Source organism: Pongo abelii, chromosome 21, assembly GCF_028885655.2.
Source record: "Pongo abelii isolate AG06213 chromosome 21, NHGRI_mPonAbe1-v2.0_pri, whole genome shotgun sequence".
Classification (NCBI taxonomy): Eukaryota; Metazoa; Chordata; class Mammalia; order Primates; family Hominidae; genus Pongo; species Pongo abelii.
In genome coordinates, this window is record NC_072006.2 from 15,312,655 (window position 1) to 15,325,887 (window position 13,233).

Here is a 13,233-nt window from a genome sequence, read left to right on the forward strand (position 1 = left end):
TATATTTATTGGGATTTTCTCATACTTTATATTAAATACATGTTTTGTATAAATGAATACATGAATGACAGAAACAATTTCTTTATACTATTTTTCCTTTTTGAATAGTTCTTGGGCTCCCTCTGCTGGCATTTTATTTAAGAAAGAGCAATTTATGTTAAAGCTGCTCTCATTCTTGGGGTTAGCTGTTAGCAGTTGCTCTTTCATAACGAATGAAAATCATTTTAATAGTGATACGCAAATACCAAAAGACAGGATTATCTGATATTTAAAATAGAGAAAGAATTATATCAGTTACATTAAAATTATATAATACATCCTAGATCTATTGCATCTTCTATTTTCAATATCACACAATTTGTTTAAATCACTTCAAAGAGCTAAATTCTATCTTAGATTCACCAAATAATGTACTCTCTCTAAAGCGTAGCTAGTTCCAACTACCTAGATTTTAAAAGCACTAACTTTCTCGTCTCTTGACAGTGTAAGTTACACAATACCATCACTAAACTATTACTTTCTTTCTTTCTTTTTTTTTTTTTTTCTTTTTTTTGAGATGGAGTCTCGCTCTGTCGCCCAGGCTGGAGCGCAGTGGCGTGATCTTGGCTCACTGCAAGCTCCGCCTCCCAAGTTCATGGCATTCTCCTGCCTCAGCCTCCCAAGTAGCTGGGACTACAGGTTAGTTTTTTGTATTTTTAGTAAAGATGGGGTTTCACCGTGTTAGCCAGGGTGGTCTCGATCTCCTGACCTCGTGATCAGCCCGCCTCGGCCTCCCAAAGTGCTGGGATTACAAAGTAAGCCACTGTGCCCGGCCTAAACTATTACTTTCTAAAGCTCCATTCCAAACACCAGAAAACGATCAAATAAGGATTACTTAATTTCATTTTTTTCCACTGAGAAAACACAGTGTGATCAAATTAAGTGTGTAAACTCTTCAGTAACTTCTATTTTTTTTTCCAGATCTCTATTTTTCACAGCAATTTCACTCACTTTTTAAGTCTTCCTTACTCAGTCTTACATTTAGTAAGTGGAGTAAGGCTCATTCTTCAATAACCAAAATTCTGAGTTCCATTTATCCCTTAAACAAGGTTGCATAAGCAAAATAAATAGTATAATTTCCTAATTTTTAAAACACCTTGCATGATACCAATCTGATCCTATAAAAAGCACAGGAAATGCATATCAACTCAGCATCTTGAGGTTTCCCACAAGATCAAACTTCCCAAGGGTAAATCGGACCAGGTCCTGACAAAAAAGCACTTCCTAGAAGCACACAAACCAGATGCAGAAGCAGTGAGGCAAGGTTTGCCATACCATTCCAATACACTTTTTTAGAATAAGGGGAGATTGTTGATCCTCTCATTACTACTATTACAATATTCCTAAAAGAAAAATAAAATCTACTATCTGTATGGCCTGTTAAGTGCTACAGATTGATAAATGTTTTAACCTAAAAAGCAGTTAAAATTGTAGAACAGACCGGACGTGGTGGCTCACACCTGTAATTCCAGCACTTTGGGAGGCCGAGGTGGGTAGATCACGAGGTCAGGATTTCAAGACCAGCCTGGTCAACATGGTGAAACCCTATCTCTACTAAAAATACAAAAACTTAGCTGTGCATGGCGTGCCTGTAATCCCAGCTACTCGGGAGGCTGAAGCAGGAGAATTGCTTGAACTGGGACCTGGGAGGCAGAGGTTGCAGTGGGCCAAGATCACACCAGTACACTCCAGCCTGAGGTACAAAGCAAGACTCCATCTCAAAAAAAAAAAAACAAAAAAAAAAAAACTGTAGAACAGCTGGAAAGAACTGTTTTCACCAAGAGAAAAAAATAAATGAAAGAAAATCACAAAAACAAACAGTCCTACCTCCCCAACTATGTTTCTTTATGTAGTTATTCATATTAATGGAAATATGTGGTTGTGACTCCAAAATACAAACATCACTTCTTCCTCCCAGAATATGAACAACCCACCCAAAATTCTGCTGCTGCCGCCAAATACAGTCCCAAAAAGATCAGAAAAAGAAACAATCATAGCTAAAAGTAAGTAATTGTCTATTGCTTATATTATTAAAACAATTTTGGTGGGTTTCTAAATCACATAGATTAGAAATAAAAACAAAAAAAGTTAAATGTAAACAAAATTAGCAATCATGTTAACTTAAATGTAAACAAAATTAGCAATCATTGATAGGGTAAGGAACTTGTGGCCAGAAAGTAAAATTAAGTGTCATATTATCTAGCAGTAGGTTGGTGGGGTATACCTACACACTTGGATTTAAATTGGAGGGCAAATTCAATACTCTAATGTGCCAACCAGTGGAGAATATACAATCTGCCCTTGGGTCAGTCTCTTGATAGGACAGTCATAAAGGACAATGGCATCATTTTAAGTAGCAAAGAACCAATGGCATCAGGCTAAGAAGCTCACTATCATAGTTGGAATGGCAGGTTGTTCTCAAAGTCACTATACTCTGAAGTTCTTTCACCCTTTGTGCTACAAAATCAAGAACAAAGATGGCAAAGGCAGGAAAACTGCAGACCGAGCCCAGGCCACTTGATTTCACTCTGACTTAGGATTTCTCAGCCTCGGCACTGCTGGTATTTTGGGCCAGACAATTCTTTGTTTGGGAGCTGTCCTGTGCATTGCAGACCATTCAGCAGCATCCCTGACTTCCACCCACAAGCTGCCACTAGCACTGTCCCACTTGTGACAATTAAAAATGTCTCCAGACATTGTTGAAATTGTCCCCAATTGAGAACCACTGCTCTAAATCACATTTAACTTCAGTTGGAACTGTATACGTATATACAGGAACCAAGAGTCTTAGTAAAATAAAATGTAATATTGAATGAGAACAAAAGCTTCCAAAATTAAATTACTAATAGGAAGAGATTTCTTGTGGGAACATGTTCTGGACAAACTAGTGAAAAACTTAAGAGAAACAAAATATAGAAAAAAATGGACTGTGACATAAGAAAACTTTTCACCATGAAAACAATTATTTTGGGGTGTGTATTAGCCAAACAGGGGGTAAAATAATTTTAAATACTTTATTAATCATCTCTAAACAATAGCTTTTTTTGAAAACCAAGTAATTGGGCAGTTAAAACTCAACAGTAATTTAATTGACTAGTGACCATTTTCCCATGTACCATTCTTACTGTTTTTCACCTTTAATAGTTACTGGAAAAAAAGAGTTTTCTAAGAAACATTATAGTCCTCACTCTTGGTAAAACTTCTTCCCTTAAATTCTATAAAGTAATATGGTATTTACATAGCCATCAGAGAACATAAGCTTTCATTTTGCTTTGCTAAAACACAGTATGACATAGTTTAGTACTACAGAAAGCCACAATTAGGTTATCTCCAATGTTAAAAAAAATACTAATCTTTGGGAGGCTGAGGCGGGTGGGTCACGAAGTCAGGAGTTCAAGACCTGCCTGGCCAACATGGTGAAACCTCATCTCTACTGAAAATACAAAAATTAGCCAGGTGTGGTGGCACACACCTGTAGTCCCAGCTACTCAGGAGGCTGAGGCAGGAGAACTGCTTGAACCCAGGAAGCAGAGGTTGCAGTGAGCCGAGATCGTGCCACTGCACTCCAGCCTGGGCAACAGAGAGAGATTCTGTCTCAAAAATATCAAAAACAACAACAACAAAAAATACTAATCTACAATGCCAAATTTCTGAAAATAAAAAAGATCATGAAAATGATCTTTCTCTTTTAAGGAAGAAGATTCAGTTCATCCTAGAATCACTGAAAAATAGACATAGGCCTAATTATTCAATATAGAGAAAGGTAAATCCTTCTGTTGAAGTAACTAGGCCAAAAATGACTTTTGGTGCTATGATGTCTTAATAAAAAATGTACTGTGTGTAAATCACACACAGCTAAATTCAATTTTAATTGGCTGAAGTACAGGAACAACGTTTCTTTGTTTTGGAAATTACTGCTTTTTGGCATTGGTCCTTTTGCACTCAAATTTCAATAGTCAGTATGAATCTATATAACTGGTCATTACTTCACATATATGATTTATTAACTCCAAGTAGATCCCGCCTACATACATTTTTCTAGCTTATTCATTTTTTGGAAGGTATAGCAAGCATTCTAATACTGACATGCTCAAAACTTTTATGAAAATCCCCTTACTTTCTATGGGCACTGTATAGAAGACACACTAAGGCAGGCATCACATTTCCCCCTATTAAATAGCTATGGACTGAAAAACCCTCCTATCCTCCTTAATTGTTATTGCCAAGACCAAAGTTACAGAAATTTTTCTTGACTATCTAATTGCCATTAAGTATCTAACTACACAACAGCAATTACTAGTATTCATTGCAATTTCACACTAGTGTAATGGTCAGGCCGTGTGTGATGTGGGGATATTAACAAAGGAAGCAACGCCCAGAGGCAAGCGGGAGAAGCCCAGGAACAGTGATGGACACATGAGACAGTATTACAGTACCTGACAGCCTGTGAGAGCAAGAAGAGTAAGAGAGACCAGGTAAGAGAGCGCTCACGGTGTGAAGGAGGAGCGGGACGCTTTTAGTGGCAGGCAAAGCCTCAGAAAGGTGGACACAGTTGCTGATAGACTGGCTTCGCTTAGCTTCCAGGAGAGATAAAGTAATAATTATGTCAGAAGAACAATAGGACCTTTCACTTTATTATTATTATTTTTCTGGGCTCTCTTTAAACATTTAAAGGAGGTCGCTTTAAACTTTAAAGGAAGTCAGTACAAAGTATAGTATTTAATTGTAGTCTCTAAATACAGCCAACTTTCAGTCAGTCATTCTCATGACATAGGACAATGGGCAATCCACAAATAATTTTATTTTGAAATGCTTTATATGTTTAGCCTTTCCTTCTTTCTGCTGTGTATCAGATTCACATTCAGGTTATTTGCCTGGACAGACATTATAATCAGTTTTCCTTCCTTAAAGGACAAATATAAACAGACCATGGTGAGAGAGGGAATATCTGGCCTTCAATCAAAAGTTGGTTTGCTGAGAGCTGACTGTATTCAAAAGTAAATCATTTAGTAAATTAAATATCTGAAAAGCTCAAGAACACATAAAAGTCAAGTTGAACATTAAAAGATTTGATATTTGAGGAAAAGGTAAAATCTCCATGAAACCCATCCTTTTATGTCACATTTCATGCTTATTAAATCCATACATCTTTAGTGTCTACTTTACGGTGCTCTTTTGTTTTCTATATACTGCTAGTCAAATAAATATTGGAGGAATTGAATGAACATAGGAGGAAAACGTGCTTCATATATATGAAACCACAATCTGTAAAATCAGTTTTATTCTAAAACAAAAATATAAAGATTTATTTGCTGCTTTACTATTTTCATATGACATCAGTTAACATTAATGAAATGGAACTACAAATGATAGTAACACATTTGCAAAAACTGGAACAAACTTTTTACCCTACTGCCCTTTCTCCTACCCTTTGCCTATTCAAATTCCCAGTAGGCTGGGCGCCTGTAATCCCAATACTTTGGAAGGCCAAGGCAGGCAAATCACCTCAGGTCAGGAGTTCGAGACCAGCCTGACCGACATGGTGAAACCCCGTCTCTACTAAATATACAAAAATTAGCTGGGCATGGTGGTGCATGCCTGTAACCCCAGCTACTCGGGAGGCTGAGGTGGCAGAATCGCTTGAACCTGGGAGGCAGAGGTTGCAATGAGCCAAAATCACACCACTGCACTCCAGCCTGGGCTTTTTTTTTTTAAGACTCTGTCTCAAAAAAAAAAAAAAAAAAAAATCCAGTGATAGAAGAGCTGGGCGTGGCAGCTCACTCCTGTAATCCCAGCACTTTGGGAGACAGAGACGGGCAGATCACCTAAGGTAAGGAGTACGAGAACAGTCTGGCCAACACTGCGAAACCCTGTCTCTACTGAAAAAAAAAAAAAAAAAAAAAAAAATAGCCTGGCATAGTGGTGCGCACCTGTAGTCCCAGCTACTCGGGAGGCTAAGGCAGGAGAATCGCTTGAACCTGGGAGGCAGAGGTTGCAATGAGCTGAGATCGCTCCACTGCGGTTCAGCCTGAACGACAGCATGAGACTCCGACTCAAAAAACAAAACAAAAAAAGAATTCAATGATAAAAGCAAATAGTTTTTAGGAATTGGAATGAGAAAGGAAATCAGTGAATGAGCATCCTCAAAAGTTGCCTGCTAACAAAGAATTGCGTCTCTCCTCAGGAGACAGAATGACAGAAAGAAGGAAGAAGCAGAATAGGCCATGCATGTAAATAAGGTGATAATTTCCAGCAAATGCTACAGCAAAAAAGTATGAGAGTTACAGTTAAGGTGGAATGTATTTTCATAAAAACTCCAACAGGATTCTAAACCATCTGTATTAAGCCTTTACTAAGCACTATAGACTATGTTAAGCTTTAATGAATCTTTGTTTTATGGCCAGAGGATCTTGCGACTTTCTGAAGTCAACATGCTAAATATCAATTACAATTGTCTTAAACCTAAGTTACAGGCTCAAAGTCACTAGGGAGGAGGTGGCTTTATTTATTCTTATTAAATGCCGTATACAAGCTTCTTTTTAAAGAGTTCACTTTTTGTTTTAAGAGTAAAATGTAGGCCAGGTGCAGTGGCTCACGCCTGTAATCCCAGCATTTTGGGAGGCCAAGGTGGGCGGATCACGAGGTCAGGAATTCGAGACCAGCCTGACCAACATGGTGAAACCCTGTTTCTACTAAAAATACAAAAATTAGCCGGGCATGGTGGCACACGCCTGTAATCTCAGCTACTCAGGAGGCTGAGGCAGGAAAATTGCTTGAACCCGGAAGGCAGAGGTTGCAGTGAGCTGAGATCGCACCATTGCATTTCAGCCTGGGCGTCAAGCAAGACTCTGTCTCAAAAGAAAAAAAAAAAAAAGAAAAGAAAAGAAAAGAAAAAAAGAGTAAAATGTAGCAAACTAGTCCAATTAACTGGGGGTTGTTGGTCAAGTTGTTAACTGAAATAGGCTGCAAAGATAACATCCACAGGCATGAAAAGGCTCAATTTTCCAAAGGAGCAAAAAATGAAAATGTCTATCCAGTCCTGAAATTCTCCTTTTCTTTGCTGAAACAGGTTGCCACACTCTAAAGATTAATATTGTTTAACACTGACAATAGTGCAACTACTGGTGTATTTATTAACAATCTATTTTCTTCAAGGTTCAAACAAAACCTCTATTTTCTCTATTTCGCACAAATATCTCACTCAATATCAACATCACAAGTTCTTTCTCACAATGGAGGATTTAGAAATAAGTAACTGAAAACTGTGATTTGAAAAGTAACCAGAGCAGAAAGCTAAAAAGATGTAGAGACATTTCATTTAATATAAGGTCTAATACTTAAATTTTGAGTAGAATTTTTAACACACTTTATGCCTATAAATTTATTTTAGATAACAATTAGATTTTTGAGAAGCATTTAAATAAATGTTTACCAGTTGCTTTTTGGCGAACAATATTTCTCGCCTTTTCCACTCCTGGTGCTCCAGACGTGGTGGCACTCCTAAATCGCATCGGTTCGGTCACATCTGGGTGGCTCCGCCAGCTGAGAGAAAAGGATCTCCCCACGGTGGTTCCTTTCTGAGGATCTAGAACACAGCCTGATAAAGGAAAAGAAAAATAATCTAAAGGCTGAATTCATTATTATTCATTTCGCAGCTTGTGTTGCTCAGCAAATGGTGTACCTACAACTATATATAATCAGCAGGTTTCCTTGTCACAAATTAAGTACCACTTCCTTACACTGCAATTTAGGAAGTTATTCATATGTCACTAATTTAAGAATTCTTGTTGCCAAAATATTTTCAAGAACCTAAAACATTCTTATGGATATTATTATATCTTCATAGTACTCATTCCAATATACAAAAGAAAGTATTAATAAACCTTTCTCAATACAAGAACAATATCAAATGAAATTATACTACTGTTCCCAGGATACTCCAAAAACCACTACTTATAAACCAAAAACTCAGAGATCCTGACATTAGAATAGTACTGCATCCTGTAGACACCAACCCCTCCACAAATCCCCAGAGCAATCCATGCCTATAAACTCTTATGTGGATTCAGTCAAATGGGCAGGATAATGAAAATCTATAAATAATACAAAATCCTATTTTAGCAAAGGTCCAAAACAATAAAACATTGTAGTCTGAGATTCAACTTTTATTTTTCCTCATACTATTCTGGTTAATTATTTCAATGAGAGGCTATGGACCAAAGGAAACAGAGGAGGAAAGAGAATGGCAGACTTAGAGATTTCTGCACAGGTATGATGTGGCCAGTGGCTGCCACCTGTGGCATGTTTCCACACCCAGTTTCCTCTGCCTGTGCTTTTTGTTTCTAGTAGTCTAGCCCTTAGAAGGCAAGTGTTTCTATAATAAATATTTAAATCCTTTTTAGAATAAAGCAACATAAATCAGAAATATTAGTCATGGTCATTAATTAAATAATGTGTTCGGTACATTTTGAAAACAGTGTTTTCGAAGTTGTTTGCCTTCCTAAGACAAGTCTGTCTCTTCAGATGAATCTGTGGGTAGGAAGAGAATCTTGCAGAATGGCAGGCGTGTGTGTGTGTGTGTGTGTGTGTAGTGTATGCATGCATGTGCACTCATGCATGGATTACAACAATTGAAGGTAGGTCTTTATCTCCTATTTCAGCTCTCCTCCTCTGGCCTGAAAGGTATCCTTAGCCAGGTAAGTTCTCTCCTGGGCTGAGAACCACTGTCTTAGGGAGCCAAGTTCCTAGCTGGAAGTATCTGGGTCCTCTCAGGCCCCGGGTTTACACAGAGGTCCTCAGAGCTGTTAGAGAGGACTAGATGGACGCCAAGGGCCCAGGCTCTTGGCTCCCTGCCCCTACTTCAATCCCAAATCTCCAGTCTATTTCTTTAGAAAGGGGTTATGTATACCTTCAACTGGGGAGAAAAACGGATCTGTTAAAAATGTTAGAAAATCATTGCATTAGACAGTCTAAATCTACATTGGGATTAAACTGTTCCACTGGATTGCCATGTACTTCAACTACTTTATTTTGGCTTCTTACTAACTCGCTTTGATTAATTAGTGCTTTGGCAAGCCATTCTCAGATTTCAATGAAGATATAAGAATCCATCACATTTATTATACATGTATACGGTTTACTAACCACTGTAACTGGTTCACATCTCCCTGTATCCACATCCTCTGTTGTTCTCTCCCGTAATGACATTAGGCTTCATCACGTGACTTACTTGGTAGCAAAACTGAACAAGCAGAGACTTGAAATGCACTTGAAAATTTGAGCTTACCCTCTTACTGCCCCCAAAACTCTAAGCCACTTGGTGAACAAGCCTGAGCTAGCCTCTGGCTGCTGAAACACGTGGCCCAGTCATACCTCACTGCCCCTGCTGACAGCCAGTCAACCCATAAAAGTAGAGCTGCCTAGCTGACTATTTCACAGCGTGGCTGACTGCAAACACAGAAGCAAAGACCAGCAGAAGAACTGACTGGCTGAGTCCAACCCAAATTGCCAACTCATCAAATCAAGATAAATAAGTGGTTGCTATTTTAAGCCATAAGTTTTGGGGTGATTTGTCACATGGCAAAAGCACACTGATATTGTCTATAATAAGGCTGGTATTATTAAAGGGTAGTCTACACAATAAGCAATGTGTACCCTTTATGAGGCTTTGAAGGAAAAATTCCTCCCAAGTCTCAGGAGGACATAATAAGAGCTAAGCATCACCTAAGTGATTGAATTGTTTTTACCCTATGTGCTCTGTGATTCTCTATTTGATGTAACCCTCCAAAGACCAAAATCAAATCCAATGTTTGACTTTTCCATCTCCCCAGCAAGCCCACGAGGCTCTATGGCATGTATTTTGGCATTTTAATCACAACGGCAGTTCCCTGCAACCTCACTCATTTTGACCCTATTTTGTATTTGATCTACTGTACTATACGCCTTTCTATGAGCTGCCTCAAATCTTTACACAGTAAGGTGTAGTACAAGTGAATTAATCCAAGAACCATGCCACATCCTTAAGAATGGTAATTAAGGGGATGCCAAATTGTCATTCCTAATAGAAACTACCACTGATGTTTTCTACCTTGAAAACATAACTTTCATTTGAGGTTCTCAGTCCCAAAACAACTTTTACCCAGAAATACAACAAAACCAAAATAGCTCCCATCTGAAGCATTCAGAATTTCTCCACATGTTTCCTAGAGAGGCTGTAGAATGCATCTTAATAGTGTGACATCTTGAGTTATATTTATCCAGCTTTGATTTCTAAACACTTCTTAACTATGTGGCCTTGGATGAGTCAATCACTGTAAGGCAACCTTGTCCAACCCGTGACCCATGGGCCACATGCAGCCAATAATGGCTTTGAGTGCAGACCAACACAAATTCGTAAACTTTCTTAAAACATTATGGGGTTTTGTTTTTTTTTTGCAATTTTTTTTTTTGTTTTAGCTCATCAGCTATCGTTAGTTTTATTGTATTTTATGTGTGGCCCAAGACAATTCTTCCAATGTGGCCTGGGGAAGCCAAAGGATTGGACATCCCTGAAAAGTCTCTGTACTTCAGTTTCTTTGTCTGTGATATGGGAATAATACAAGTATCTACAGTTCACTAGGCTATTATGAAGGTAAAAAGAGATAATATGTACAATGTAATAGCCATTATTATTACTGTTAGTTATCACTACTGTTACTACTACCTTCCTTGCATCTTCCTTCTTGCATAGCTTCCTCAGAAATTCACCATCTCATTAAGGGAACAGAATGATATGAGACACAAATTAATGCCACTATTAAGAAGACACTGTGTAGTTGGTTCAGTTCATTATAAAATTTCATGCATTAATTGCTTAGTCATACAAATACACACTCGTCCCCAGTCCTAGACATTTGGTGTTAACCTGGAAGAGTGGAAATACCTTTGCCTCGTTGCTTCTTTTCCTTTTGTTCACTTAATTTATCCAGAGGTAGGTTTGTCATCTCAACTCCATAAACGGTTCTTGCAAGCACTGCTGTCAAGGAGTCCATAATGTTGGCCCACTCGTTTATAAGTTCCTCCCATTCCGTGAGGGAGGACAGCACACCAAGAAAGTCATCCCAGAGCTCTCGAGAAATGTACACACAGAGGTTTGCTCGGATCCAAGCCACCATGAGCGTCTAAAACCAACCAACCAACAAGAGAATTCATACATCTTCATTTGGAAGAAGCATACTTTTTAACAAAATGTTTTAAATTACTATTAATAACACAAATTTTAAAATAAAAAGTACTTTTGGAAGTTGTTTTTCTTTTAATTCTCAAAATTCATTTGACCAACTATAATCAAAATTTAAGCTATTGGAAAGTTAGTTATCATTATGAACAAAGTTACTGATTCAATATTGTTCTAGTGTCTGCGGCTGGCCCCGGCTATAATCAGGGAAAAGACAAAGCCCTCCGCACAGTGACGACTCTGCTTCCTGAGACTGCTCTTTTCCTACCATCCACAGTGGCTACTTCAAACCTCCTACAGGAAAACCTCCAGCCCACCAAATCCTCCCTGACTTTGAGCAGATGGATTCACTGCAGACTTCACAAGAAACAGAACCCATTCAATGAGACTCCCCTCAACCTCTGCCCATGGACTCACATTCTCGCCCATACTCACCCAGCTCCTCCTCCACCTGTGGACTGAACTCCAAGAGGGGCCCCACTCCGCTACCCTGGTGCCCCCTTACACTCTGGACCCTTCCTCGGAGTCTTCATGCCTCTCTTAACCACCCCTCTCCTTTAATCTCCAGCCAACCCCACTTCCCCCGCTCTTTCTCTTCAGCATTTAAATATGCTCCAAATCCTTCCTCATCTTAAAAGAAAAAATTCCCTTGAACCCAGATTCCCCTATCTAGCTACAGCCCTTTTCCTTCCACTTTCATAGCCAAACTTCTTGAAAGAATGTTCCACACCCACTCCATCTCCACTTCCTCATCCCCCAGGCAACAGACTGCTCTGGGTCTCCCCTTTCTGAGGCCATTTCCACCTTCTGCCTGGGTTTTGGCTCCATTCCCATGGCTCCAGTTATCCCCTGTGTGCTGCTGACTTCTGAATCTCCATGTCCAGCTTAGACCTCTCTACTGGTTTCCTGATCTATCTACCTAGGTACTACACAGTGCTACTTACACAACCCTCAGGCACCTATCATACAGCATAATAGTAAAAGGTATTCAATTTCTTCCACTGACATTCTTCTCAGTTCCTTCACCTGCTCGCTCCTGCATCTGGCCTTTGCACATACTCTTCCTTCCCTCTCTTTCCTCCTTTTTGTTTCTGTATAACTCCCCCTCATTTCTCAGGTCAAAATTTGTGTACCACTTCCTCCAAGAAGGTATCCCTGATTATCTCCCCACCACCACCTCCCAGCCTCCAGGAAGTGTCCTCCAGGTCCCTGCATTTCCCGCCCCCATCAATGCACCTATCACACCTTTCCTTCACAGTCTATTCACTTATCAGTGTCTGCCCCCAGTCTTATAGGCCACAGCACTACAACTGGTCACCTGGACAGCCCTATAAGACAATTATGTCTATATGCTGGATATTTCCTTCCCATAAAATTGCCCCATTCCTTACCTCTGCCAAAATATTTACCATCCTTTAAAATTCAAATCCAAATACATCTTCCCTGAAAGAAGCGCCTCTACATAGCCAAGTCCATCTCAAATGAGCCACAAATGCTTTCCTAAGCCTTGTGAAAAGGAATCCTTATACCCAAAGTCTATGTAAGTCCTATAGTCTGGTGTCAAAGAGAAATGCCCTTGTTAAGATGCCAGCTTGCATTTGCATTGGCCCAACCCAGATGCAAATAGGCTCCCACTCTTGTCAGGAATTCTTCTTTGCGTAGGCGAGTTCACTTCTTAATTTTTTTCCCCAAATTATATAAAGATTTTTTAATGGAATTTATTAACATAGACACAGGAAAACTTTGATAAACAGAAATCAGTCTATAAAATCAGACAGGCCTATTGTGACCACCTGGAAAATCTTATCTAAAGTGGTCCTTCTGTAATACACCTGTTCTCTGTTTCAATTTGTGTTTACCACTTTTTAAGAAAATAAAAATGTTTAAGTAGGACTAAAGTAGTTAATTATATAAAAAACAAGATATTAACCACTTATATTTAAAGTCTGATTCTAACATGTATGAATTTGGTAAAACTA

At 38.9% G+C, this 13,233-nt stretch overlaps 1 protein-coding gene across 7 annotated transcripts in view; it reads right to left on the bottom strand.

The window, feature by feature from the left end:
* Positions 1–13,233, bottom strand: part of RALGAPA2 (Ral GTPase activating protein catalytic subunit alpha 2) — a 326,207-nt gene that overhangs the window by 207,846 nt on the left and 105,128 nt on the right. For 6 of the 7 annotated variants that reach the window (XR_010138774.1, XM_054541631.2, XM_054541633.2 and 3 more), the window contains exons 15-17: positions 10,961–11,198; positions 7,472–7,636; positions 4,476–4,616 (exon numbers count right to left, since the gene is read on the bottom strand). Coding sequence is in view for 6 of the 7 variants with exons in the window: in XM_054541631.2 (XP_054397606.2) it covers positions 4,476–4,616; positions 7,472–7,636; positions 10,961–11,198 (544 nt within the window). In the remaining variant the exon portion in view is untranslated. The remainder of the gene's footprint in view (positions 1–4,475; positions 4,617–7,471; positions 7,637–10,960; positions 11,199–13,233) is intronic. The other variant, XM_054541632.2, reaches the window with a different exon arrangement.